Source organism: Malania oleifera, chromosome 1 (genome assembly GCF_029873635.1).
Source record: "Malania oleifera isolate guangnan ecotype guangnan chromosome 1, ASM2987363v1, whole genome shotgun sequence".
In the NCBI taxonomy this organism is placed as follows: domain Eukaryota; kingdom Viridiplantae; phylum Streptophyta; class Magnoliopsida; order Santalales; family Ximeniaceae; genus Malania; species Malania oleifera.
Window position 1 is genome coordinate 99,229,677 of NC_080417.1, and position 27,214 is coordinate 99,256,890.

General features: G+C 33.3%; 1 protein-coding gene across 1 annotated transcript; it reads right to left on the reverse strand.

Moving 5' to 3' along the window:
- Window positions 1-3,736: 3,736 nt before the first annotated feature.
- Window positions 3,737-10,784, reverse strand: LOC131147142 (uncharacterized). Its single transcript, XM_058096934.1, has 4 exons — window positions 10,571-10,784; window positions 10,239-10,355; window positions 6,594-6,744; window positions 3,737-5,803 (listed from the first exon to the last, which is right to left on the reverse strand). The coding sequence occupies exons 2-4, from the start codon at window positions 10,248-10,250 to the stop codon at window positions 4,581-4,583; spliced, it is 1,386 nt and encodes a 461-aa protein (XP_057952917.1). The 5' UTR covers window positions 10,251-10,355; window positions 10,571-10,784; the 3' UTR covers window positions 3,737-4,580.
- Between the last annotated feature and the right edge of the window lie 16,430 nt (window positions 10,785-27,214).

Sequence of the window (27,214 nt, forward strand, 5' to 3'; positions counted from 1 at the left end):
CCCTGCACGTGAGTTACTTAGAAAAATCCCTCCTAAAAACTCAACATGTCCGGCCGATCGAGGGTTTGTATTGTTGGAAATTAAAATCTGACACCCTTTAGCATTAAAATTTATGGGTTTCAGGGTCAACGAGATGCAGGTAAATGGCCTGTCGTTTCTAACAACGTATGGGAAAGTCAAAATTGATTGAACTTAGGGAGAGGACCTTTGTGAGGCAACTAACTAAAAAAGACTTAGTGTTTCCTCAAGTCGACTGAACTCATATTGAGGAGACTTTCAAATTTTTTCCAACAATCCGAAGCGCCTGAAAACTCCGCATTGTGTCATTTTTTGACCTCAGGTGGACTCGAACGTTAGGCCCCCCGGGCGACTTGAACCTCAAGCCAGTTTTGGGAAAATTGCCTTTGGTTTCAACCACCCCCGCAGGTTCTCCATCGGCAACTCGAACTTTAAATTGTCTTTTTCCCTATTGTAAAGTGTTCGGGCGATCGAACCTATGGTGCCACCCCCTTTTTTGGTTTTGGTAATGGGCCCCCCCCCACACCACCCCCCCGCCCCCCCCCCTAAAAAATGGTGCTGTCGAACGAGAACTTTTCCGGATTCCCATAATTTTTTACACGCGATAAGCCTGAGATTAATTTAATTAAACTTTCATTTTAAACATTTTCCCAAAAATTTCCTCCCCTTATGATCCCCAACGGTAATATTTTTTAAAAAGATAATCGATATATAAAAAATAAAACCACACTTTTCGTTTTGGATGCAATAACAATATAAGCAATTATTAAAGAAATATAATATACAGCGGGGGTAAAAATTCTCTCTAATTGTTCTGGACCCATATTTGCTTTATATTTCCGATATTTTCCGAAAAAAGAAAAAAGGTAGACCAAATTTTTTAATTACCCTTTCCCTCTCATTATTTTTAAATTCTTTCCTGGCTAAATATTTTTCAAAAATAGAGAGTTAATATTTTAGTCTTGAGCATCCTTCTTGCCAACTAAATTGTCAGTAAAGTTAGTTTTGGATACAATTCTCAGCTTGTGTGAGGTTTATATATATGCTTTTTTGTATACTCTTCCATTACTCTTCATGTTAGTTACTTGCGGCGTGGTGTTTGATAGTTTTTCCCTTTGGGAGAGTGAAGTTAGGGGTTTATTTCTTTTCCCCCTCAATATATTTGATTGGTAAATATGTTTTTAGAAGAACTGTTTGGTAAGAGGTTTGTGGTTTTTCTGAGTCTTGGCATCTTCATTGCCAGATGAAGTCGAAAGCTTGCCCTATGCACTATCTGATAAATTATTTTTTTGAATCAAAGCTTTGATCCCCCTAAAAAATCTTCGGATTGTGCTTATACTTGAAAAATAATTTGTATTTGAGATTTTTTTCTTTCTTCCCCCTTTGAGGATTCAAGTGTTCTTTTATATATATTTGATTTTAATATTAATTTGTTCTTGAATCAAAGTAATCTCTCTCCATCCACGTAATAACTACACACCACACACGCACACACACAAATATATATTTGTTATTGAGGAGCTGATACAATTTTTTTTTAACAAATCTCACTTGAGCATTACTCCATATCATCCCTTGTGAAGCTGCATATTTTATTGAACTGTATTGTGGTTAACATAATATGGCTTGTGTAGAAGCGCTTAAAAAATTTGTATGCCAAATTTCAATTATCTATGTATTCCAGGCGTGGCCGGAGGGGTTAATCTAAAACCTGGAAGGATAAGTTGTTTAGGGGTTCTTTTTTTCCTGTGCCATGCTGGTTGATTTTAAAATTTGTATAATTTAAATACAACTTCATTTATTTGGTTTACCTTCTTATAATGCTCTAAAGTGAACCATTAGGATTGTGAAATGTGTGCTAACTAAATTAATTCTAATTGCCTCGGAGAGAAATTTTTTAAATCTCCATTCATCCCCCTATTGTAATTGCACCAAAGTCAAAATATATATATAAATTAGAGTTTTAAATTTAAAAACCTGTAAGAGGTGATCAATTGCCCTATTTTTTAGTTAGGCAAAATAAACCCCGAGAATTATTATGAGATACTTGACAGTTCTCTTCGCCCAGTGTAACCTAGATTTATGAAAATAACACTCCAATTGTGTGGTATGAGAATAATTTATTATCTTATTGCATATTTAAATCAAACCTGTTGGAATTTTTTTTTATGGGTATTCATATGGGTAAAAGTTGTGGTATTATAGTGATTTTTTTTGGATTTGTTAGAGTGGGAAATAATGCAAATATTGTGAATTTGAATGGTTTAATAAGATCAACGGGGGGTTGGATGGTTAGAAAAATTTTGGAAAAAATTATTGTGAATTGTGTTATTGAGAAATTGATTGTTGATAATGAATGGGAGAGATTAAACTTGCGAATTTATGTATTAAAAAAAGTAAGAATTGATCATAACTAAAATAATGTTTATATTTATTTAAATTTTTTTTTCCATTATATGTTCTAAGAACCTTTGATGACTATAGGTGGTTGTTCCAGACTGTAACTACATACGAGAATCAGTGCAACCACACTATTCTAAGAGTGTTGACGGATGAAAAGTTGATTTGGCCAGAGAATGGTTGTGTACCATCCTGGAGTCCAGACCAGGAAGCAGTGGGCAAATCGAACTTACAGATGAGTTATTTTGATTTAGTCTTGATAGGTCAACTAAGGCTAAGTCCAGTTTTCGAACTGCACAACCCATCATGGGGGTTAAACATGTCTTTAGTCCAAAATAAAAGGTTCTTTTATACATATTTGTAGATTTATGTAATTGTGACTATTATTGAGCCGAAGTTATTAACTAAAGAAAAATAAGTATATATTTTTTACCATATAAGTGCGAGTTACATTTTTACAAATGTTATTTTTATTTAAAGTTAAATTAATGGATGTATTTTGCTTACATAAAAACTAATTTTAACCACACACTGATAATAATCTAATCTATTTTACTGAAAAGTGTCTCACTCCAATAAATATTTTCACATTTCAGGACATACATGAAATCAAGCCTAGCGAACTTCGGGGCGAGGTGTTAGTTATTATAATCTAGTGTAAGTACTGTGTGATACTAAGTTCTTTATATATGTTTTCTTTTTGCTAAATTTGTAATAAGGTTATTTGGATGTACCTATGCAAAACGTGTAATTGTTGAGGGTTTTTTAGTTTCTCTGGTATGGTATAAGATTTTAAGTTATTTCCTGCCCCTGGCATGCCATTGAAATTAATTTATGGAGAGTCACTCCTAGACTCCACTGGGTTCGGGTTGTTACAATTATGGTGTCAAAGATAGTTTAATATTTTCAGGACGTGACAGCAACTCTTGAGCTTTTTTTAGAGAGAGAGAGAGAGAGAGAGAGAGAGAGAGAGAGAGAGAGAGAGACTTTCTGTTAATAACAATTTATAAAAAGGAAAAATGAAAATTAATTGCCCTTACTAGGCATTAAATTGTTAGCGTAATGGAAATATCCGACTTAATTGAAATTGTGTATTTATTTATATAACACTAGCTTGGTTTTTAGATTGTTTTGTGGGTTCACGAAGTAAAGTTTAATCATAATTTATGAAATAAGCACATTGACAACAGAATATTAAAAGAATGGTTCCTTTTGAAGTATGAAAGATGCTAAATCTCATCTCTCTAATCTAATTAAATCAACATTTCTTAAATATCCACAATACCACGAACGAGAGAGAGAGAGAGAGAGAGAGAGAGAGAGAGAACATCTTTTATCTTTTTCCCATGTAACGACTGTACATTCTCTGCATTGCAAGACAACTGCTCGCAAAATTATTTTTCCCTACTTAAAATTAGTACACGGCCAACACAAGCAAAACTGAACCATACAAAGTAACTGAATAAATAAATAAACCAATAAAAAAATAACAAAGCAAAACACTCGGATTAAACTTCCGACTTTGAAAAGAGGCATTCATCCGGATGCTAGTCCTCCTAGTAAAATAAGTCATTTCCAGGAGAAATAGGCATCAAGGAATAACAGGATGTGAGCATTGCTTGCTCCAAAGTGTCGCCAGTACCGCTGCAACACACCCCCCCCCACTTGAAATCCAAAGTATGACGCATTCCATGAGAGCTCTCCTCATTGACACATCCACCAACACAACCTCCTTCCTAAATATGCTGTTCAGCTAGTTCACAGCGAAGCCATGCTTTCCAGGCTTTCACCAGACAATAATCCCTACAAGGAAAATTAGCTTCCTTGCCGCAGTATCATTAGTTTCATTTTTTTTCTTTTTTTCCTCTCTTCTTTTTCTCTCTGTCTCTCTTTTGTCCAACCCTTGAAACCCTCAGACAGAAAATCTGCCAAAGGTTGAGAAAATATTTAGCAATCAGAGACACCCGATCTCCAAAACTCTTTGTCATCCTTTACATCTATTCAGCAACATTGCAAGGCTCTAAACAAAATCACCCACTGCTGCTGTCCTAGAACCTATAAAAAAAAAAAGGGTAATCCCACAATTATGTTTGTGTTTATTCACAACTGGATTCTCTCGCATCAGTCCCCAAAACTGCAACACAGGAATCAGTCCTTCAATGCTAATCCTCACAGCAGTTGCTAAGGTCATCATGAATATCACACCCCATACTGTTCTTGCTAGGAACAATATCCAGAAGCTTCAAGTCAGAATAGAAACCACAATCACCATGAGAATCCCCAACTTGTATTTCTTTAGGATCTTCTACATATCTCTCACCCTGTTTGCCATGTATATCTCTACAATTCGCCACTTCACTCTCATTTATCCACTTCTCCTCAGCGTCTCCAAGGCAATTCTCTTTATGGTCTTCTGGGTCAGAAATGGGAGCAACTTGTTCAATCTGAGATTCCCCACCAGAGTCATCATCTTCCTCTGTAGATCCAAATTCACTCCTTTGCCACTCATCATTGTCACTGTCAATGTTCAGTGGGTCAAACCTGCTCTGCTCAGCACGCTTTCGTAGCATAAAAACATTGAAATAATAGCTGACAAGATCCTTCTTTGTTCGGGATGGGAAAACCACAGAGAGATGGTCCCAAAAATTCTTACCCAATGAAGCAGGGTTAGAGAGGACAACATCATTGAAAGCTTGTTCTTCTTTTTCACTCCATTTCTTTGCAACCTCTTCTCCCATATCACAGAAGCCCAACTCCTCAAATATCTTCTGCCCAAGTTTTTCCTTCAGTCTGTCCCTCACTGTGCCGACATGTTGCCTCACACATCTAACAGAACCCCGATCAAGGCAGCCACACTCACTTCTCAATCCCTCACCCTCACCTCCACAGCAACTCTCTGCAGTTGACTCTGGATAAGGCATTGGAAGGACGCAAGTACCTATCAGCTTTTCTGCATTGCCATCATCATCCATGACAGTTAAACCTGAAGTTTCTGAAAATGCAAAGCATGGATCAGACCTATCTGAAGGTTCTGACGAATTTTGGAAATTCTGTTGGCCCCATTCTGGGACATATGCCTGATGATCAGGTCCAACAGAAACCAGCTTCCGAGGAGGATAATCCGTAAAAGATAGACAGTAGAATCCATCAGGCTGAACCAAGGCCTTCACTCGGGGGTCACATTCAAAATATTCAGGAAAAAGAGATGAATAAGCTGCAGCCTCCGACTTAGCATCTTCATCAAAAATACTGCCATCCACCCATAAGAAACTAGAAAAGCTGCCAGAAGCATCAGTTTCAAATTCCTTGTTAGCCCCATTCAAGATTTCTCCAGCTGAGTCACTTGCAACACGCCTTTCATGATATTTGCTAGGGCTGTCCTCAACTTCACCATTTTTACATTTGAATAAGTTTTAATAAAAGAAAAAATTCAATTTTCAATAAAAAAAAAAAAAAGCATCAACCCAAGAAAAAAAAAAAACAAAAAGAAAAAGAATATTGAACATCGACAGAACGCATTCCAGCCCATGTATGCACAGCCCATCAAACATGACATGAATTGCTTAAAAACCACAATTCAATTATCTTCACCTCTATGAATCCTGCTAAGACACAACCTTAGGAAAATGCTCAGCCATAAAATCACAAAGCTAAACAATCAGGCCACATATGACAAGTGGTCCAAAAAGATGACTTAGACCATATATCTGACAGGAAGCTAAAATAAGTCCAGACTTAATCTAACAAAAAAACTACATGATCATATTTGACATGAGGCCAAAACAAGTCTATGGACTTCCCAAACTCAACCAAAAGCCACAAAAATCACAAATCAGTGGTGTGCCACTATTGAACATGAAAGCAAAAAGCAAAAAACAAATAATTTTTTTATGTTCCAAATTTTTTTGACCAAAAAAAAAAAAATTTTTTTTTTTTTTTTTTTTTGTGGGACTGCATGTAACAATCAGTCAAACATCTTGTTTTGGAATCGATCAATATGGTCATTTTCTATATCAATAGATCTAAAAGATGAAGCAAAACTTCAGGCGTTCCACACATTTTTCACAAGACTCATCATATAACTGTCTCCTTAACTTAGTAAATTTATCTAATATTTTTCTTTTTGTTAAGTAAATTTATCTAATATTAAGAATGACAGAGGTTAACCATCTTACCTGAAGTTTGAACCTTAAGGGAAGCATCATTACAAGGAAAAATATCAAAAACTGAAGCCAGACCGTTAATGGGCTCCGACTGTCTCGGTTGCTTACAAGCAACCTCATGAGAATTCTCACCACCAAAAGGACGTTTGTGTGCCATTGTTCCCTATGTCAGAATTAAATACATTTTAGAGATTGAAATGAAAAAAATATGCCTAAAACAATCATGGTTCTAAAAATAGTTAGGCACTAGGCAGCATACTGGAACTTAGAAAGAACAACAAAATAATCGCAATGACAATAATAACCCTTTAGGAGTTTGGAGATACAAAGGCTTGATTTTACCTAACAAAATTATGTCCTACAATAAATATGAACATGCTTAAAACTTGATACTAGATGCAATAAACAGTAACCTAGGTTTAAAAGGATGCTTAATTTGCCAAATCTTCCGTTTCCTACAAGAGATCTACCTCCCTTTGCTGACTAAACAAACAATTCATCCAGCATAAAAAATTTGCAGTTGGTTTTGACTCATAGAGACAAAGAAGTGGAAACCCACAAGTTGTTTCTTTACATGTGAGTTTAGTGAAAAAAAAATAGCATAGTTTTCAAACACAGACCAGACCATACGGTCCAACCGAGTCGGACCAGAAAGAGGCACATAGTTCGTCTGAATTACATGCTAACTGGAGATTCTCTGAACCAAGGTCAATAATTCTCAAACTCAGACAGGACCAAACAAGATAGTCTGACCAGGTCAAACCGGAAAGGGGCACATAGCTTGTCCAGATTACATGCAGAACTGGAAATTCTCAGAACTAGGGTCAACCTGACCAAACTTGAATGACCATTCTAACTTGACCTGAACCGTTATAAAGTAAGCCTATCTCCCACTAAAAAAATTTATCCTGCACTCAAGGACACTCGAACTCACAACCTTGGGAAGCATAATATATATGACTTACCAGCAAACCAATTGCACGGATTTGCTTAATAAATGAACAAAACCTTATATAGAAGTCGTTCTGACAATATTATATATCTACACATGTTAAAATTTTTTAAAACTTACATTTAAAACATTCTTTTTATCCACTAGTACTCTTCCAGGGGAAGATCAAGGTGGGCTGGAGAGGCCGCTCCCCCCAAACCTCTAATTTCTTTTTTTTAATATTATCATATTTTAATTAATTTCTCATTAGTATTATACCATTATTCCCTTAATGTTGTGAGGCTTATTTAGCTAATTACTGAGTTAAACACAACAATAAGAGAATTGGATAGTCTTTCTAAAATCTATTTAAATTCTTATTTCAATTTTTGAATCTAATGTCCAAAGTAGTTGACATATCTAATACCTAGGAAACAAATTATCTTCCGCTAAGTTAAAAGACAAGAATATAATTATAATATCCCATAGAAGATGATAAAATATCATTCTGCCCTTTTTTTCGCATTAAATAATCACCCAAGTCTTTCATCAAACCTCAACTATTTTCTTTAACTTCTCATTTCACTAAGCTTTCATACTTTTACAAATTCTTCTAAAACACACTATAACGGCATCGCAACAAATTGCAAAAGGCTTTTAAAAAGCAGCACTCAATATTTAAAAAAAAAAAAAATAGTAAAGTATTGATCTTTCTTTAACTCCTCAAACATTTAGTTGTAGAAACTGGCTTTAACATTTATAGAATTAGATTTTGATAATAATTCTGTTTCATAATTTCATGTAATTTATCTTATAAATGAATCTTTTTTATTTTATCTTTTATGGTGTGTGCATTTTTGCCTATATAATTCATTCATATATATATATATATATATATATATATGGATACGATGACTTTTTTGTTTTACTAATTTTGCACATTGAATCAACGATTTCACAAGGATTGAGTATCTCTTAACTATTAAAATGCAAATAAGTAAAAAAAACTAGTGTAATAAATATAATATTACTTATTGTATACGAATATATAATTTAATAAATAAAATTTTAGATTATAAATTACAATACGGGCTTAGCCTAAAATAAGTCATTGAAGTTACAATAAAATATGATAAAATAATAGAACACTAGATTCTATAATCTTTTTTAGTATATCCAATAACCCTGCTTTCCCCAAGGTCTCAAAAGTTGGCACTTGGGATTTTCATATGGAGGTATCCGGTTGAACCTCGTTATGGGGTGAGATATTGGCATTGAGATGGACTATCTCCAGTTGTATGGTCCAAACCCAGCAGTCCAATACACTGAGATAAAAAAAAAATCTTGCCTCTCTTCCATCCTTCATTACATCTTTGGCCTACATCTAACTTAAAAACATTACTGTGATTCAAATGCAACTTCTTGAGTCTACATCATTATTTTACTTGTAATTAAATTTGCATATAAATCAAACCAGCCTTTTCCTCTTCCTATAAATAGTTTTTTGACTCACAAAAATAATAATAGCAAAATTGATAAATATTTTTAGAAATAATAATGGGAAAAGAGTGCAAAATTTGTTCCAATTTTTTACTGTTACTTTTTATCTATAATTCGTAAATAAATCATATATATGTATATATAAAATGTCAATATCACCGATTTGACCACTTGTTTAAACCTCCAGTTTTGCTGGACCAGCTCCTGATTTTACTGGGTTGCTCACATGACTGGGTTTAAAAATCATGAAAAATAGCTCAATAAAATCTATAAAGACATTCAAAGGAAAAAATTCCAAGCCTGAGCTTCAATATCATTCAACTAGATGAATCAAAAACCCCACAGATTTAATATAAGACATATCACAAGTAACAAATACAATCATAATGATGATAATAATAATAGAAAAAGTGATAAAGACATTTTCTACTCTCAAAAAATGGTGTTGCCATTTAAGCAACCATAAGATAGAAATACTAACAAAATTCTGAAATCATTGCTTAGTCCAGCAACAGAAAATGACATCCAGCAACCCATGCTAGTATAACTTAGGGAGCCATTACAAGAATTTCCGCTAGAAGTTTCTAGTAGTGTATGGAGGAAAAATGATAAACCCAAACAAAACCCTCCAAGAAAATTGTTTATAACTTACACGAACAAGTTAAGAGATTTTATGAGTGTTTGTGAACACTAAATAACCATATCAAATCACGAATTTGTAAACTCATACCCATGCTGAGAATTCTGTTTCAAAAGGTCAAAGATACTACGTGCAGATTTCAGCAGCAGCAAAAGGACCATGACAAGAGCATCATTCGCATGGTACAAACATCCACACACCATTCGAGAAACAAAATGCGCAGCACACATCACCAGTTATGTCATACGTAGTCATTACAATATAAAATCATACGGCAACAGCAAGACAAAGTAAAAGGCCAAACAATGACAATTTCCTTAAACTATTTATTCAAGACTACTGAATAAGTAAAGCTCATACTCTCATGCTCGATTATTTATTTACTTATTTATTTTAAATTTGATCAACTTTCCTCAATAGAAAACGATCAGACAATCTAATGCGGACGAATGATCACTATCATTAATGCATGCATTTACAAAAGTGACACATACAAATTCAGAACCAGAAAACTGGGGTTAAGAGAAAATAAATCACTCAAATAACTCAATTTAATGCATGTGAGCTACAGGAGCTGATCCTTTACCTCCAGAATCATTTTCCCAAACTTACGATGTGCGCGCGAACAAGTCAGTCAAGAAAATTACCAAAATTCGCAATAAAGATCCCCAATTCCTAAGATTTGAATTCTGAATGTACGTACCTGATCAGAGATAAAAAGGAATTTAACCTAAATCTACAAGGGAAAAAAAAAAACCCAAAGAAACGAACAGATTATTTTGACGAGAAGCAAAACCCAATATTTTTCAGCTAGATTCTGATAAATATCGACGGAGGATGAAAACTTTCAAACCGATCCAGATATATTCGAACTATCAAAACACGAAATTCTAACCTAGACTAAGAGATCAAACGAACCTTTTTGAAATCAAGAAAATATTTAAATTGTGTACGAAGCCCTAACCCTAAAATCGATTTTCCGGAACGGAGTTCGATAAAATCCGGATCAATCAATATCTGAAAAAGAAAAGTAGACGAAAACGAAATGATTCGAAGACCAAACGAAGGAATTCAAAAATGACAATGATCGGGATGGCAAATATCAGATTTGGGGAACGAGCGAAGAGAGTAAAGTTCGAGCTTTCGCGTTACATCTCAATTTATTGTTCGAAGAGATTTTGAAAGTACCAAAAAAGGCTTATATTTGATGGAAATTACTTAAAATGCCACTCCGGATTCGGATCTTGGATATCTTATCGGGTAAAGATTCTCTTTTTTATCAGCTCGCTTTTCTCAGGAAAGTCGCGAGTGGCAGACTCAAATAATGGGCAAGAAAATTTGGAGAGAACAGTTTTCCTTCACGTGAAAATAAATGGGATCTCAAATTCACATGCAACTTTTAGACTTTTGGGAAATCTTTTTTCTCACCTTTTGTCATCACTCTCACCACCCTAATTTGTTAGCTCCATGCTTGCCCAATTAAAGTCTAAATTTTGAATTATGATATTTTTTATTTTTATATTATTTAATCATATTTTACAAACCGAATCAATATACCGAACCATCATTTTTTTTTTATTCTCAAACTTCGCATGCTTTTCAATTCATATCTCATTTTATAATCATTAGGTTTCCACGGACATCGTCATTATTTTTGCTTAGGGTAACTTTTATGTGGAGACAAATAATTGCTTTTCTATTTGAGAGAGAAGCTATCTATTTTTCAAATTATAAATAAGTTGAACTTATTTTTGATATGATTCGAACTCGAGGCATCATGCCTATTCTAAAACGAACCTTTTTTAAATTTGAACCAACATGTCAAAATAATACAATCAATTGTTACTTGAAAAATGAATTCTCATGTTTTGGTTTTTCTATACCAGAATAATTCATAATCTCATGTCCTCTACTACCAGTGACACAGTTAGGTTTTCGCGAAGCGGAGGAAAGGAGACAAGATTTAGGATTCCAAATACAATCTTATGTATTTTTGAAAAATAAAAAGACAAGTTGTATTTTTTTTGTAATTATTTTGAACTCTACAAATAAAAATAAAATAATTTTGCATTACTAAGCAAACTCCTTATTTTGTACCTTTTTAATAAATTAAAAAATAATTTGATATTTTTATAATTCTTTTTAAAACTAAAAAATAAAATATAAAAAAAATATTTTTTGCAGCTAAACAGATCCTAACTATTTTTATTATTAACGTGCTACCTAAATAAATATTTTTCTTTTATCTTCTATAATTTATTATAATGTCGTTATAGTGTGTTTCAAGGGAATGTGTTATAATCTGAAAGCTTAGGTAATGAAATGCCAAAACAATTTTTTTTTTTTATGTTTGAAGGAGAATTTGAATTTTAGTATTTACATGTTACACAAAAAAAGTAAAAATATTTTAAAACATCATTTATTGGCTATTTTATTTATATTTTTATCTTACAAATTAGCAAAAAAGAGATATTTTATTTCTTAGTTTCCATCAAAGGAACACAACCACTTCAATCATATGTCACATTACTACATTTGATTCAAACGTTTGAACAGAAAATGGAAAAAATTTAGAAAGAGAATACGACTCTCTTTTATTTGCCCAATCTTCAAGGTCGACTCTTCACAATATGGGGCCTTAAGTGAAAGGGATCCTTAATATTTTCTTTTTTTTTCTTCGTTTTTCATATTCGGATTCATATTTTTTCGTTAACATAATTAAATTTCAAAATTAATACTAACTATAAATTGACAAATTATGTAAACAAATAAAAATAAATTTAATAAATCTATAAAAATAATAAATTGAAATAATATAATCTGATTATTATTATTATTGCAAATCAATTGGCGAATGAGACTTTAGAGATATCGGATTTTTATCGGATACAATGCTCTAACCTCAAAGTTTCCAAAATCTAAGAAAAAATAGAAAAAAAAAAAATTCAGAGTGAAAATAATAATAAAAATAATGAACAAATATTGAAATCAAAATTAGGGTTGATGAAAATTATAGAGAATCTGAGGCGCGAAAATGATGAATACAAAAGTTGGAGCAAAAATTATAGAGAGACTAAAAGATGAGAGTGAGAGAGTGTGAGAAATGGAAAGAATTTTTAGAGAGACTAAGAGAAAGGGATGAGAGTAATTGATAGTTAGAAACATAATAAAGTTGTTAGTTAAGAAGTCAACGAGGCTTGAAAAAAAAAATTAAATTATATTTATTTTATATTTTAAAATATAATTTCATTTATTTGTTAGTTGGGAAATCAATGTATGGGAAGAGAGTATAATAAATAAAGTTAACATTATTTAATTAACAAGAAATTGGGGCCCCAAAAATATATTATTATATTAAAAAAATTTGGGGCTTTCAAAATTTTTTGAGTCCTAGGCAAACACCTCAGCCGCTTAATGGTTAGGCTGGCCCTGCCAATCTTGATAGTGACCTAATAACCTCTAAATTACTAAAATAATAATAATGATTAGAAAAAGTGTTGGTAACATAACTAAACTAAACGACACATTTATTCGAATGTTAACAAAAATTGAGCATCTATCGATTATAAATAGTTTAGATAAAGTAAAAAAGGAAAAAGAGAGAACGGCGGCCATGTTTCGATGACTCAGCACTCAGAATTCACATTTAATATATGTCATAAAATTATATAAATTTTTTTAAAGCACAACAATATGTTCTAAAAAAAAAATAAAGATTAGAAGAGACCACGGCCGCCTCCTATAAAGGGTAGGCCAACTAGAATCATATAGACTAGCGTGAAAAATTATTTAATATATAAGAATAAGAACTAATGAATCCTTTTACCATAGCCAGTTGACTTATGATGCAGGCAAAAGGTTGAAATAAAATTTATTTAGCTTTAGAGAATCGCTTTGCTGGAACAAATGATAAAGTGAAACGAGATGGAATTATTAGAACAAGCAGGTCAAAGAATAGAATGATATTTATTTCTCTTTACAACTAATATGCTTGGTCGGAGTGATTCCAAAACCCACAAAAAAAAAAAAAAATGTAGAGTAAAAGTATGTTTGTTTCCTTTGAATAATTGCGTGGTAATTGTATGATGGACAAATGAGAGGAATGCCTATGAGGGAAAAATAATAATAATAAGAGGGGAAAAAAAAAACAGTGATTTTATGTTTGGAGGGACTTTGAATTTGAATTTGAATTTATATTAAATTTGGATAAAATGTAACATAAAATTGTATTGAAGTTTGTTCAAATATACTCAAATTCAGATCTAAAATCAAAAAGTTGTGTGTTAGGGAGTGATAATGTAATGGGTTAAATAGGGAGGGGGGCAGAGATGGCTTTACGTGTATTCTCCAAGGATTTATAATGGATATCAAGTTACTTGTGTTATGAAATGTATAGTTGTCATCTTAATTAAATAAAATAAGTAGTCCTATTTATCATTGAGTTTCATTGTCTTGGACCAGAATGTAACCTATTGATTTATATGAATATCTTGAGTATGAATATCTCTTGCCTTCATGATCTATTGTTGTTTGTATTAATGCTTTCATGGTTACAAGTGGTTTTCGAGGCTTATATGGTGCTCATGCTTGTAGGCTCGAATCCGCAATTATTGGCTGACTTGGTTTGAGGAGAGCCTTCGATGAGTGTCGCGCGACCCTTAATTGAGTCTTATTTGAGGGTTTGTGGCAGTTGGTGTCAAACCTCAGCGTGTGCGAGTACCACAAGTGGTAATAAAATGAGAACTTCAAAGTCTATAAAGACAGAACGTGTTGAAGCGCTTGAGGTAAGAGTGACAAAACTCAAAACCTTAGAGAAGAAGTTCTTCGAACTCCAAAGTCTTGTGACAGAATTTTCAAAAGAGAAAGGTGTCTCAATAGAGCTTGATGTCACTAGAGAAAACACTAGAGGAAACCTCTATAGTATATATGAGCTTGAGAATAGAATTGTGGGACTAGAGATATTCATTCCATATACAAAATCCCTGGAGAAAAGAGCAATAAAGCTTGAATTGACTAGCTAGCTATAGTACTGTGCTCATAACATAATTAGTCCATCAAGGTTCTGATACCATATAGTACAATTTATATAATATAGCAATAACATAAATCTCATTTTTTCAATATTTCTGCATAAAATCTGTTTGATCTGGCTAGCTAGTTATGGTACCATGCTCATAACATAATTAGTCCATCAGGGTTCTGATATCATATAGTACAATTTATATAATATAACAATAACATAAATCTCATTTTTTTTTTCAATATTTCTGCATAAAATATGTCATATCATAATTTCTGTATAAAAACTATCATATCATAATTTCTATATAAAACTGTCATATCATAATTGATTACGACATAAGCCGGTTGAACTGTCACAGTATTGGGCCAGTTAAGCTGTCATGGCATAAAGTCAACTAATTTGTCACGGCGTTAAGCCGACTAATATGTCACGACGTTAATTCGGCTAATCTATCACGACGCTGGGTTGGCTAAACTAATTACGTCATAATTTCTATAATATTTTTAACATTTTCTGCAAAAATCATTATTAAACCACACATGTTTCGTATAATCATAAAAATAATCTGACATGCTTATCTATTCCATAAAATATTCATACTCAGGCCACACAATTTGAGTATTATTCTAAAATATACTATCTACCTGGAAAAAATATGTTTCGCTGAAAAATAGTATTAAATCTTTCTCTAAGGTTTACTCAACTTAAAATGCATGTTTTCCCAAAACTACTCATAATCATAATTCTCATATGTCTGAATATTCTGAAAAATCATATATATAATTCATGTAATCTCGTATTAAGATTTAATCGGTTAATTTATAAAAAATTCTTGACATAATTTATTCCCCATACCAGATTCCTGGAGAAATACCTGCAGGGATCCTAAAGCAAAGCCTATGGCGTTCGCATAAATCCTTGTATTCATATATTTTAGCTTAATCGGCTAAATCTCAGAATAATTACTATCCTAACATCCCCAGACTCATACGCTCCCGTTAACCGATTAAATTCTAAAAAAAAATGCGGGTATGATCCACTTCCCATATTTAAATTTAATTTCTAACATATTTAAAAATACCAATATGATCAAATCCTCGCAGTTTAACTTAATTCCAAAAATATCTCCAAACTCAGGCATATATTTAAATCACATAAATATAATTAAATTCATATATTCAAATTTAATAGAGAATATTTTAAAATATGTCTGACATAATCTATTCTCCTTACCTTATTCCAGGAGTGGTGCGTAGGAAGCCCAAACCTAAAATTGACTCCGATTAACTTGCTAAAAATTGAAACCCGGACCTCGTGGTGGTGTTCATTTTCAATTCGGCTTACGACATGGGGAGAGATCTTAGAGAGAGAGAGAGAGAGAGTGACGATGGAGAGAGAGAGAGAGAGAGAGAGAGAGAGAGAGCGCGTGGAGAGAACCAGGAGAGATGAGAGGTGCATGGGGGGGCAATTGCAATGTATCAGAAAGCTTAAATGTTAAGCTTTCATATATATATATATATATATATATATATATATATTGTAATTATATTATTTAATTTATTAATTCAGTTTAATAATATTTAATTAATTAGTAACAATAATATAGTATAAATGTAACGCCCTAGAAAATTATATGCATGGAAGTGTAAATATGTATATATAGGACATTACATTTATACTATACTATTGTTAGCAGTTTGGTTTATCTCTCCATCACTCAACCAGATATTACATATGCGTTATCTGAAAGGTATTTTTCGGATGGATAGGTGGGGTCTCGTTTCCATTTGTCATTAGTTCAATTCTAGAGTTTTGTTTGGTGTATTTCGTTTGATTTTGGTTATTTTTATGTTTTTATCCCCTTTGTTAATTATGTTTAATTTTGTTTGTCCTAATGTGGTTGGTTTGTTTTAACTTGTAATCATGGTATTCCTCCGCCAAAAGTGAGGGCATATTAATAAATAAATGGAGGTGCCGCCCTCTTTTGGAAAAAAATAAATAAAAATAAATAAAAAAATAAATTTGTCTCATCTCCCACTATGATCCATTAGGGTGTTGTTATCCGTATTTAATGTTATATCAGAGGGACATTGTATCAGAGTATATTACTTTCTTTTATATCTACTTTAGAACTTCGTGCTTATTCGGATGGTGATTAGGTTGGAGATTCTACAAACTGCAAGTCCGCGACTAGTTTCTATATTTTTCTTGGTGACTCTTTCATTTTTTGGAAAAGCAAGAAGTAATCTATAGTTTCTCGTTCTTCTACTGAGGCTGAGTATCGTGTCATAGCTTCAACTACCGCTAAAATAGTTTGGTTGCGTTAGTTACTTGCCGACATGTGTGTCTATCTTGCTGAACCCACTCCTATGTATTGTTATAATACCAATGCTATTCAAATTGCTCATAATTTTGTCTTTCATGAACGCACTAAGCATATGGAAAGTGATTGTCATCTCACATGTCATCATCTTCGCCTTGGTACTATCTCTCTCCTATTCATTTCCTCCACCATGTAGTTGGCTGACTTCTTCTCAAAGTCTCACACTATTAATCGTTTCTATTTTCTATTCGGCAAACTTTCAATACTTCTCGGTGCACCATCGTGAGTTTGAGAGAGGATGTTAGATAATATCCTATATATTTAAGTAATATTTTAGTTAAAGGACACTTTAGTCTTTGTAAAATTTAGCACAATAAACCCACAAACAAAGGAACCCTCAAACTTAACTATACATCAGAAGTAGTTACAAAGAGTTCATTAAGGGCTTGGAAATTTTTTATGTGCACCAAGAAACCATGAATTTCAGTCGAACAACTCATACTAACGTGATATCCAAATTTTGTAACCAAAACAAAATTTTGAAGAAGAAAGGATGGGGTTGTGTATCTGATTTTTCTTTTCCCTTGCAAGGAATTTTTGCATGTGTTATTGCAATACTAGTTGTTTATTGTTGTGGCAAAAGGAGAATGTTGGCTGTTTATAGTTTGAAGAAGAAAGGATGGGGTTGTTTATCTGATTTTTTTTTTTTCCCTTGCAAGGAATTTTTATATAAATAAACCAATATATTCAATGTACAAGGAAATTCTAATTTTTTTCTCTTTTTCTTTTTCACTTATAAGAAAAAGTACATTGCATATCCAAGTTAGGAGTTTGAAGATCATCACAAACCTGCATAAAGAAATTCAAACATTGATTCTAAGAAATACAAAAAAACACCAAGCAAAGGAGATTCTAGTCATGAAATTTGGCAAAACAAGCAATTCCCATTTCCCACCATCATCAAAGATCCTAGTTCTGCACCCCACAAAATAGTAACACATTGAAGCAAATGCAACAGCAGGAATTTCAAATGAAACCCATCAAACACATGGAGTTATTATTTCCAATAATCTTACAGGGATAATGGATTTTTAAAAATACATATATAAGTACTTAATTTGTATAATAAGTACTTATTTTTTAAAACATTCCAAATAAAGTTGTTAGGAAGTCTCATGAACAGCATGAATTTGCAATGATTTTGCGTTGGATGGTTGATTCCATGATCAAGTTTTTGAGTAATGAAACTTTTGTGAAGAGGCCTACTACTTATATGGTTTTAGATGAGCTGAATAAAGTTTCAGAGTTGGATAAAAAACAACTCTTAAAAGTTATGGATTTATTGATACATGATGAGAGGAAATTTGAGACACTTGAATTTCCAGAAGAGTTAAAAAGATGGAACATATTGTTTCTTCTTATAGGAGACTTTAGTAGATAGAATTATAGAAGTATTTTGACTAATGTTGAACTTTTAGTTTTTCATTATTTGTAATTTTTTTCTTCAGTTTTTTTGGCATTGCGTCTAGGTTTGGGGAAGTTGATGTTGAATTTTTAATTTTTAATTATAGTATTTTCATGAAAAATGAAAGCTATCTTTCGTTGGTAAAACAAGACCTTAATTTTTGGTTATGAATTTTTTTTACTCTTTATAATTTTTAGCATTTTTTAAATGGTGAGAATATTTACGAGTACGTTATTATATGAGATGATTAGAAATTAAATTAAACACATCCAAATCCATATCCATTACTTAAGGTGATCCAAACAATAAATTTGAATTTGATTTGGACTTCCATTTCTATCTTACAATGTAGCCAAATCATGGATTTGAAATTTTATGGACTTCAAATACAAACCCATGTATTTATAATTCAAATTCAATTCCAAATCTATGCATCCAAACACACCTAAGTAAATTTGTTCCCTTGAATTATTTAAAGATTAGTTATATTTATATCCTAGAATTGTGCCCCGTTAATAAATTGTTAAATAAGAAGTAGCAATTAGGAAGACTTCTCTCCTTATGTTTGGATAAGTTTTGGATTTGGAGTTGTATTGAATTTGAATTTGAAGTTATATTGAAATTTGTCCAAATCCACCTCAAATCCAAATCTAACACGCCACTTGTTCATTTCTTTATTTTTTGAATATCGCCGGGTGTCCACACGTCCGTTTTACGGTCCGCGTGACTAATCCCACGCTCTATGATAGCCAATATTTATATTTTGCAACTAATAGGATGTGAATAAAATGAAATAAAAATATAAAATAATTTAACTTTTCACATTTTGTCATTAAAAATAAAAAATATATAAAATATACAAAAAATTAATAAACAAAAATTTGATTTTATGCATTATTCGCACATGATTTTTCTTAATTTTTAATCACAATAAAAATAAATTTTCAGTTTGATATAATATTTTGGAATAAATTAAGAGAATATGATGAAAATATTTTTTTATTATTTTTTTCTCAAATAAAATATTGATCCAAGCAGAGCCTAGCTAATTTAAAAATATTAATTAACTCTATATTTTGTAACAACCCGAATAAAATGGTAATTAAATAATGAAAGAAAAAGGATATGGAAACCGGAAACAGAAGGAAGCCGTCGATTTAGTCAACGAAGGCTCTGAAGATTTCATCAACGAACACAAGGCTTCGTCGATGAGAAAATACCGAGAGGGTTTCTGAGCCAGCCTGAATTTCGTCAACAAATACAGGGCCTCGTCGACGAAATTTGTGAAGGACTCGTCGACAAAATCCCCCGTTTTATATATATGAAAATCCAGGAATTATTTCTTTTTTAAGAAACCTCTCTTTATCCTCTCTCTCTCTCTCTCTCTCTCTCTCTCTCTCTCTCTCTCTCTCCCTCTCTCTTCGTTTTTGGGCTATTTTTACGCCAGATCAAAGATCCAAAGTCACCACGACGCTTCTGGCAGAATTCTCTCCAAATCTGCTGGAGCGGATCGTGGGAGAAAGCTAGTTGGAAATCATTCCAGAGTTGAGGTAAGGCTTTTTAAGTCATATTTGGTCTTGCGTTAGTTATAAGAAATGTTATGCGCATGAAAATACTGAAGTTTAATATTGGGGGTTTTCAATTTCGGAGTATTGGTTAGGAAACCCCTCAGGTGTTAAACTTGAATACTTTTGGGTGAAAACTTTCTACTCAATATTTGAGTTTGTGGTAGTTGAGGAAAATATTGTATGTTTCGAAATACTGAACTTTAATTCTGAGACTTTTCATTTTTAGGGTGTTGAGTTAGGAACCCTGCGGGTGCGGGGCAGTTTTATTAGGGGCTTTCTAGAAATCAAGTAAGGGGATAAACTAAGCTAGTACTGTTTTGGAAAATGCTTATATATATATATATATATATATATATATATATATATATATATGTCTTATATTTGCAAAATAATGTGAAAATGATCATATGTTGAATATGTGGAAAATCTACTGTGTGGTATGAGTAAAAATGTTGTGAAATGCTGTTTTCTGGGAATGTGGATGAGATGAATTTTTATGATGGAAAACCGGCGTATGGGCTGAGATGTTTTCATATGTATATATATATGGATGTGATTTGCCGGCGTATGGGCCGTGTTATGTGATTTGTCGGCGTACAGGCCGTGCTATGTGACTGTGATTGCCGGCGTACGGGCCGTGCTATGAGATGTGATTTGCCGGCGTACAGGCTGTGCTATGTGATTACTGTTTGCCAGCGTATGGGCTGTGCTATGTGTAGCTGGCGTACGGGCCGAACTATGATAAAATGTGAAATACCGGCATATGGACCGATGATTTTTATGATATATGTATATATGTGAAATGATATGATTGATGTGAAAATAAATGAAATGAGATATTTATGTATCACGGTTTCAGTATATGTATATGATATCAGAACCTGGTTGGCTTGGTTTAGGCTAGCACTTGCACGGTACCGTTGCTATGTGTCCATGGTCATCGTGATCATGATATCTGTGTTAACGCTGCTGTACGGAGTGGTGTGAGATTGGATGGTCGATGTGGTTATGTTTGAGGAGTGTGCTGTTATCGCCCCTGGTGTACGGACCAATCTGGGTAGACCCATCGGACCTACAAACTAGACTATTGACTTGACAGTGGTCGGCCAACCATTGTCAGGTCCGGCCTTCGAGTCACACAACCCAGTCATGTGAGGGTAGTACATGACAACAGCCAGCTAATCTACCAGGATGGTTTTTATGTTATTATTATTATTATGATATGAGATGAGAAATGTTTATGAAAATGCAGTATAAATGCAGTATGTTCTGCCATGTTTTGATAATACATATGTTTTCCCAGATTTGATGAAACAGTACTAAATGTGTTATATATAATATATGTTCAACATGAATTACTCATGTTTCCACACACTAGTATTAGTTTATTTCCCTTACTGAGAGGTGTCTTACTCCTAAATTTCATTAAATTTTCAGGAGCCCCAGATAGGAGAGAGGGAAAGGCCCCGCTGATATAGAGCAGTTATCTGCCCTTGTTGGAAGGGTAAGTCTTGGTAGGGACAGTTAGATTTTTGTGGGAATTTGTCCCTAGATTTATTTTTGGGATGTATATATTAAGAGATAGTGTTTGTAGTACTCTGGTATATGTTATACACATTATGATGAGATGTATATGATTTTATACTTTCTGCTACGTAGGCTTCTGCTGTATGTTTTGTTATATCCCTGGTACCCACGGGTCTAGGTAGATGGTGACCTGCTGAGCTGGATTATGGAATATGTAGTATTGATTTTATGATGATATTATTATAAAAAAAAATATGTGGAAAAATGAGCAGGTCGTGACAGCTCTCAACACTAAAGAGGAGCACCATATCTCTAAATTCACCCTCCAATATTGAGAAATGCAAAATTAAGAAATAATGATTTGTGTAGCAAATCAAGCCTTGACATGGCCAATTTCCTCTGATATCGATCATTTTTCCAATAGACTTAATTAACATAGTTTTTATAGAAATCACAATTAACATTAATTTTCAAAGATCATAACTTGATTAGCTATGTACGTGGATGATGCTCCTTTTTGTATCACAATATATACTAACTCCTAAGGACTTGGGTCAATCATTAACTTTGATAATAAATCCTAAATAAATCGGGTGACATAGCCATAGGATCAACTTCTTTTCCTGGATGGATTCTCTTCTCCTTTTGGAAGAAGTGCTAGCTCAAGCAGTTGGACTCTACACCACTCGAGAAATTTGAAATAAGCCTTAAGCGTATATACTCATAGTTGCTTTTAGTCAAACACCACATTAGTAGTCGAACTTAGGATGTGCTCTTTCATAACCTGAATAAGTCTTTATAGAGAAAATCAAAAGTGAATTATAAATATAAAGGTTCAACCTAAACAAAGAAATTGAAATTCAATGGCTTGAATAGACAAAGGTCCAATCACGATTATTCTAAATTTTAACGTCTTGCAAACATGCTCAAAAACCACGACCAACTACCTTTTGTTTTCTCCCTCCTTTAGAACATATGCAAAAGCAAAATTTTGATCATCTAAATTAATTTCACAATGGGTAAAGGTTCTCCATCGTAGACTCCCTTTTAAAAAATAGCCATCCAAGTCTATAATGCGTCTACAATTCTATGACCAACATTTTTCTTAAGCATCTATGAATACAAAAATAATGCCTCTAGAAAGCCTCCTTCAATCAAAACTATGGAGCCTAGGCTTGTCCTAATTATTTTATCTTAATTCTTTGGGATTATTACATATTAATCTACATGCTTGGGGATTATCACATATTAATCTCTCTCACCTTCTTCAATCATTCTCTAAGCCCATTTTTGAGTCCCTATTACTGAGAATCTTGTAAAATGCAGTATAAAGTTAACCTTAATCATGTCTTGAAACCTTGCCAACAACCAATTTGGTATACCCTTGTTGTTTGTGGTGTGGCTCTTATACTTTGAATTTCATAAACAAAGAAGAAATAAAAATATGAAGGGGCAGCACAGTAGGGGCTCGTCGACGAGTGCCCTGTGATCGTTGATGAGGCGGACCGAGCTCTGCATCAGTAGAGGCAGTTATACTACCCCGGTGGGAGGGTGAGTTATTGAGTTAGGGTCAGATGGTTTTTGGATTATGGTCCTAGATTTATCTTTTTGATCTTTTGGGATGTATATACATATATTTGACAGATTAGTAGTACTTTGGTATTGTAACTGTTAGATGGTATGTATATGATTTATGTTTTTTGCTGCTTAGGTATTAGAGTTATATTTCATGTATTTCCCTGACACCCATGGGTCCAAGTTGGTCATGTTTTATCAGCTAAACAGGATATCAAGATTATTATATTAAATGATATTTTAAAAAAATTATGGTAAAATAGGCAGGTTGTTACAATTTGATATCAAAGCTTAGGTTGTTAGGTTTTGTAGACTTTAGAATGCAGAAGAAACAATACCAAAATATAGGACAAAGGAATTTGAGGTTTTGTTTTGTAATCTAGATACAAGACTTTCGTGGTGGTATATGTGTCTTTCCTGGGGTGACGATTTCAGGAAAGTCATAGCAAACTATTGTCGGGTTGGGTGTCTAGGTTACAGTATTGAACTTTAAATTAAGATCAGGGAGAATAAATTAATTCAGGATATGATATATTAGTTAGATGAAATGTGTTGGATATGTTATGGTTATAGGGTCCTAAAGCTAAGTTTATTGTTTTACCAAGATGGACCCTAGAGGTGGTAGCGTGCATGCAAGTGGTAGTGAGGGTGTTGGACCCTCGGTGCAACTAGTGGCGATTCAGACACAGTATTACGCAGCATGATTGAGTAAGTCATGGCTAAAATTGCCAAAAGCTCCAGAGAGCAAGGAGGTCCGTCTGCAAGCCATAGTTGTACGATTAAGAAGTTTATAAAGATGAATCCTTCGACTTTCTTAGGAGGAACTGATCCAGCAATCACTGAGAACTGGATGCAGAAGATTGAAAAGGTGTTGGTAGTGCTACAGTGTACAGAGGAGCGAAGGGTTCTATTTGCTACATATAAACTGATAGGAGAGGCCGAGAGATGGTGGACAGTAGTGAAACTCCTAGAGCAGCAGAGGTCAATGCCTATAGAAATGACATAGGATGGATTTAAAGAAATATTCTTCGACGAATATTTTTCCGCCACTATTAGAGAGGTCAAAGTGGAGGAGTTTTTGAATCTGAAGTAGATCCGAAATCAGTCCAGTAGTACGCGGGGAGGTTCATAGAGTTGTCTCATTTTGCTCCATATATTGTTCCTGATAAAGTAAAGAAAGTAAGGTAGTTTGAAAGAGGTCTGAGGCGAGAAATCCTTAAGCAAGTAGCAGTTTTGAACGTGCAGGATTTTTCTGAATTGGTAGACAAAGCAGCTATGGCTGAGGCTAGTGAGCGAATCGACGCAGAGGAGCGGGGACAGAAGAAGAGATCCATGACTTCAGGATTTTAGTAGGGATCTAGGTAGGGTCAGTGGAGGAGATGAAACTATGGCAAAGGACAAAAGCAAAAAGTTGTGGGTTATGAGGTCTAGACAGTACAGACCTACCCTATCTATTAGACATGTGGGAAGAGACACTGGGGAGAGTGTCGAGTGGGAAGGGGCATTTGTTATCTATGTGGTCGACTAGGACATTTTAATACGAGATTGTCCTACACTAGCTGGTACCGCTTCTGCTCCCAGACCTTATAGGGGAGGTTATCAGGCGCCTCGTGGAGACTCGCAGAGGAATGTAGCCCCGGCGAGGGTTTATGCTCTGACGCCAGGAGATGCTGAGACTGCCGCAAATGTAATGACAAGTACCTTAGATGTTTGGATAGTGTATTGTGTTAGGACAAATTCAAAAAATGTGAGTATAGATGGATATGACAAACAAGAAGTTTTCATATGCTTCCATACCCTAGTTCCTTAAAGCGAGGGTGAGATTTTGCAATCCATTAAATTAAAGAACTTTGGCTTCAATCCATACACTAGGCTAATTGTGTGCAAGGGCTATAACGACAAAATACTTAGAAGAAAGGTCGGAGGGAAGGAGTAAAGGGATAGAAACAAGTCAAACAGAGGAAATTATGAAAAAAAAAAAAAAATGATTAGTTGTTGTTATTTTTGGGTGAAGGGTTTATCTTAAATTCTATGATTATTTGAAATGTATTATTATATATTTAATCATTTTTAATCTTTTGCAAATTTTATTCATACTTATTCACCTTTTATTAGGATCTCAATGAAAAAAAAAAAAATTTGGTTATCGACATACGCACATGCGCACAAATGCAACTACAAATATAAATGAGTGCCTCATTGGGAATCTACAACACATATTCTAGATTCAATATATGTAGATTTAGGTGTAAAATAATATTGAATTCGTTCCAAATCCACACTTAAAATTCATGATCCCGAACACATTTATAGTTATCTTCATTTCATGAATTGATGCGAACCCCAATTGACATACGTTGAAACCCAACAACCAATATTAGAATACTTACCAAATGATGCGAACCTCAACCGACACGCGTTAAAACCCAACAACCAATATTGGAATACTTGCTCAAGAAAGTTAAAATTCAGATTTTTGATAGGAAACGTCGACTCAACGTTTATAAATGAAACGTGAACCGAAAGTATAAAATAATAAACCTTGACCTAATGATTATAATTGCATCATGAACCAAAGGTATAAAACCTTGACCCAATGATTATAATTAAATCACGAACCAAATGTATAAAATTTGAACCCCACAAGAAAGGATTCCTTGATAAGTTCACAAGTTCTCAAAAGAACCAAGAAGAAACAAAGCCTCACATTTTTATTCCCTTCTATTCAATCATCATCCTTTGTTCTTACAATAAGAATGCTTTTCTAGGCATAGCCTAGGAGACAAAGCATTAGACACTTCAAACCACGTTCAACAACTCTCAACAACTTACTAAAACGTCTTGCAAAATTACAAATTGGACTCAACAACTCTCAACAACTTACTAAGACTTCTTGTAAAATTACAAATTAAATATAACACAAAAGTCAAAGGTTGGTTCAACAACTCACGCAAGCAAACAAGTTGTCTTACAAATTACAAATTAAATGTAAAGACAAAAGGCCAAAAAGTCAAATCCCCTAATTGAATAGCACACCATTAATAAGGAAATTACAGCCATTAAGCAAGATTAACTTCATCAAAAAATTGGATTAAATTTATTAAGCTTTCATCATTCTTTAGGCCAAACTTGAAGTGCCCCTTTTTTTTAATAAGCCCAAATATCTTGAATCAGCCGATGAAGTACTTCTTTGATCTTTTTGGATCTCGCTTTAGTGATAGGCCCAATTGAAACATGCAATGGATCCTTCAATGGTGCTTATTGATTCTCATCCAGAGTTCTTTCACACATTCTAGCAATAACTTGTGTCCTCCTTCCGCTTGAATCTTGTTAAAGCATCTCTCAAATATTCGCATGCAATATGAAACCCTAGGTTGGCTGGGTAGAACAATTAAAGTAAAAAATTAAAAGAGATGGGAATGAGATAGAATGAATTAATGTTAGAATTTGATTATTCTATCACATTTTCTATTTCTTTTTAATATTTGGTATTCCTAAATGGTAACTATACTGGAAAAGATAAGTTATTTTAAAAATGTCTCCAATATGAATCCAATTCAACATTTTCTTTTATTAAAAATGTATGCACTTTTTGTATCATAATATTTTCTGCATTTAAAAACAATGATAGTACCCCAAAAAAAATATTTGCGTTTATATTTATAATAGTTTATAATAATTATTTTGTTGTTATTGATTATTTTATTATTATTGATTTTGTAATTAGTATACACTATTATATTTCTATTATTGTTGTTGTTGTTATTGTTGTTTTTACTATTTTTAAATATTTTATAATAATTATTATTGGACTTATAATTATTATTGTTTTATTATCGTTGCTATCATCATGTTTGGTGATTGCATGATCAAGAAATGGTTTGTGAGTTCGCATCCTTGTGATTTCTAGGAAGAATCATAGAATAACAGGATGAGCTAAAAACTATTTCGAGCAGAAATCTGTTTCAGATGGGTCAGAAGGATTCTGCTATTTTATGAAGTTTGATTATTGAAGAACTGTACTCTTCATCAGAAATCATGACTGTAACCATGTCATTTTAACCATAACAGCACAGTAAAC

What these genes read in the sequence shown, in the direction of transcription:
- LOC131147142 (XM_058096934.1), bottom strand. An exon ending in CCTTAAGGTTCAAACTTCAG is followed by an intron (nt 5,804 to 6,593) that starts GTAAGATGGTTA and finishes AAAATGGTGAAG; the next exon opens with TTGAGGACAGCCCTAGCAAA.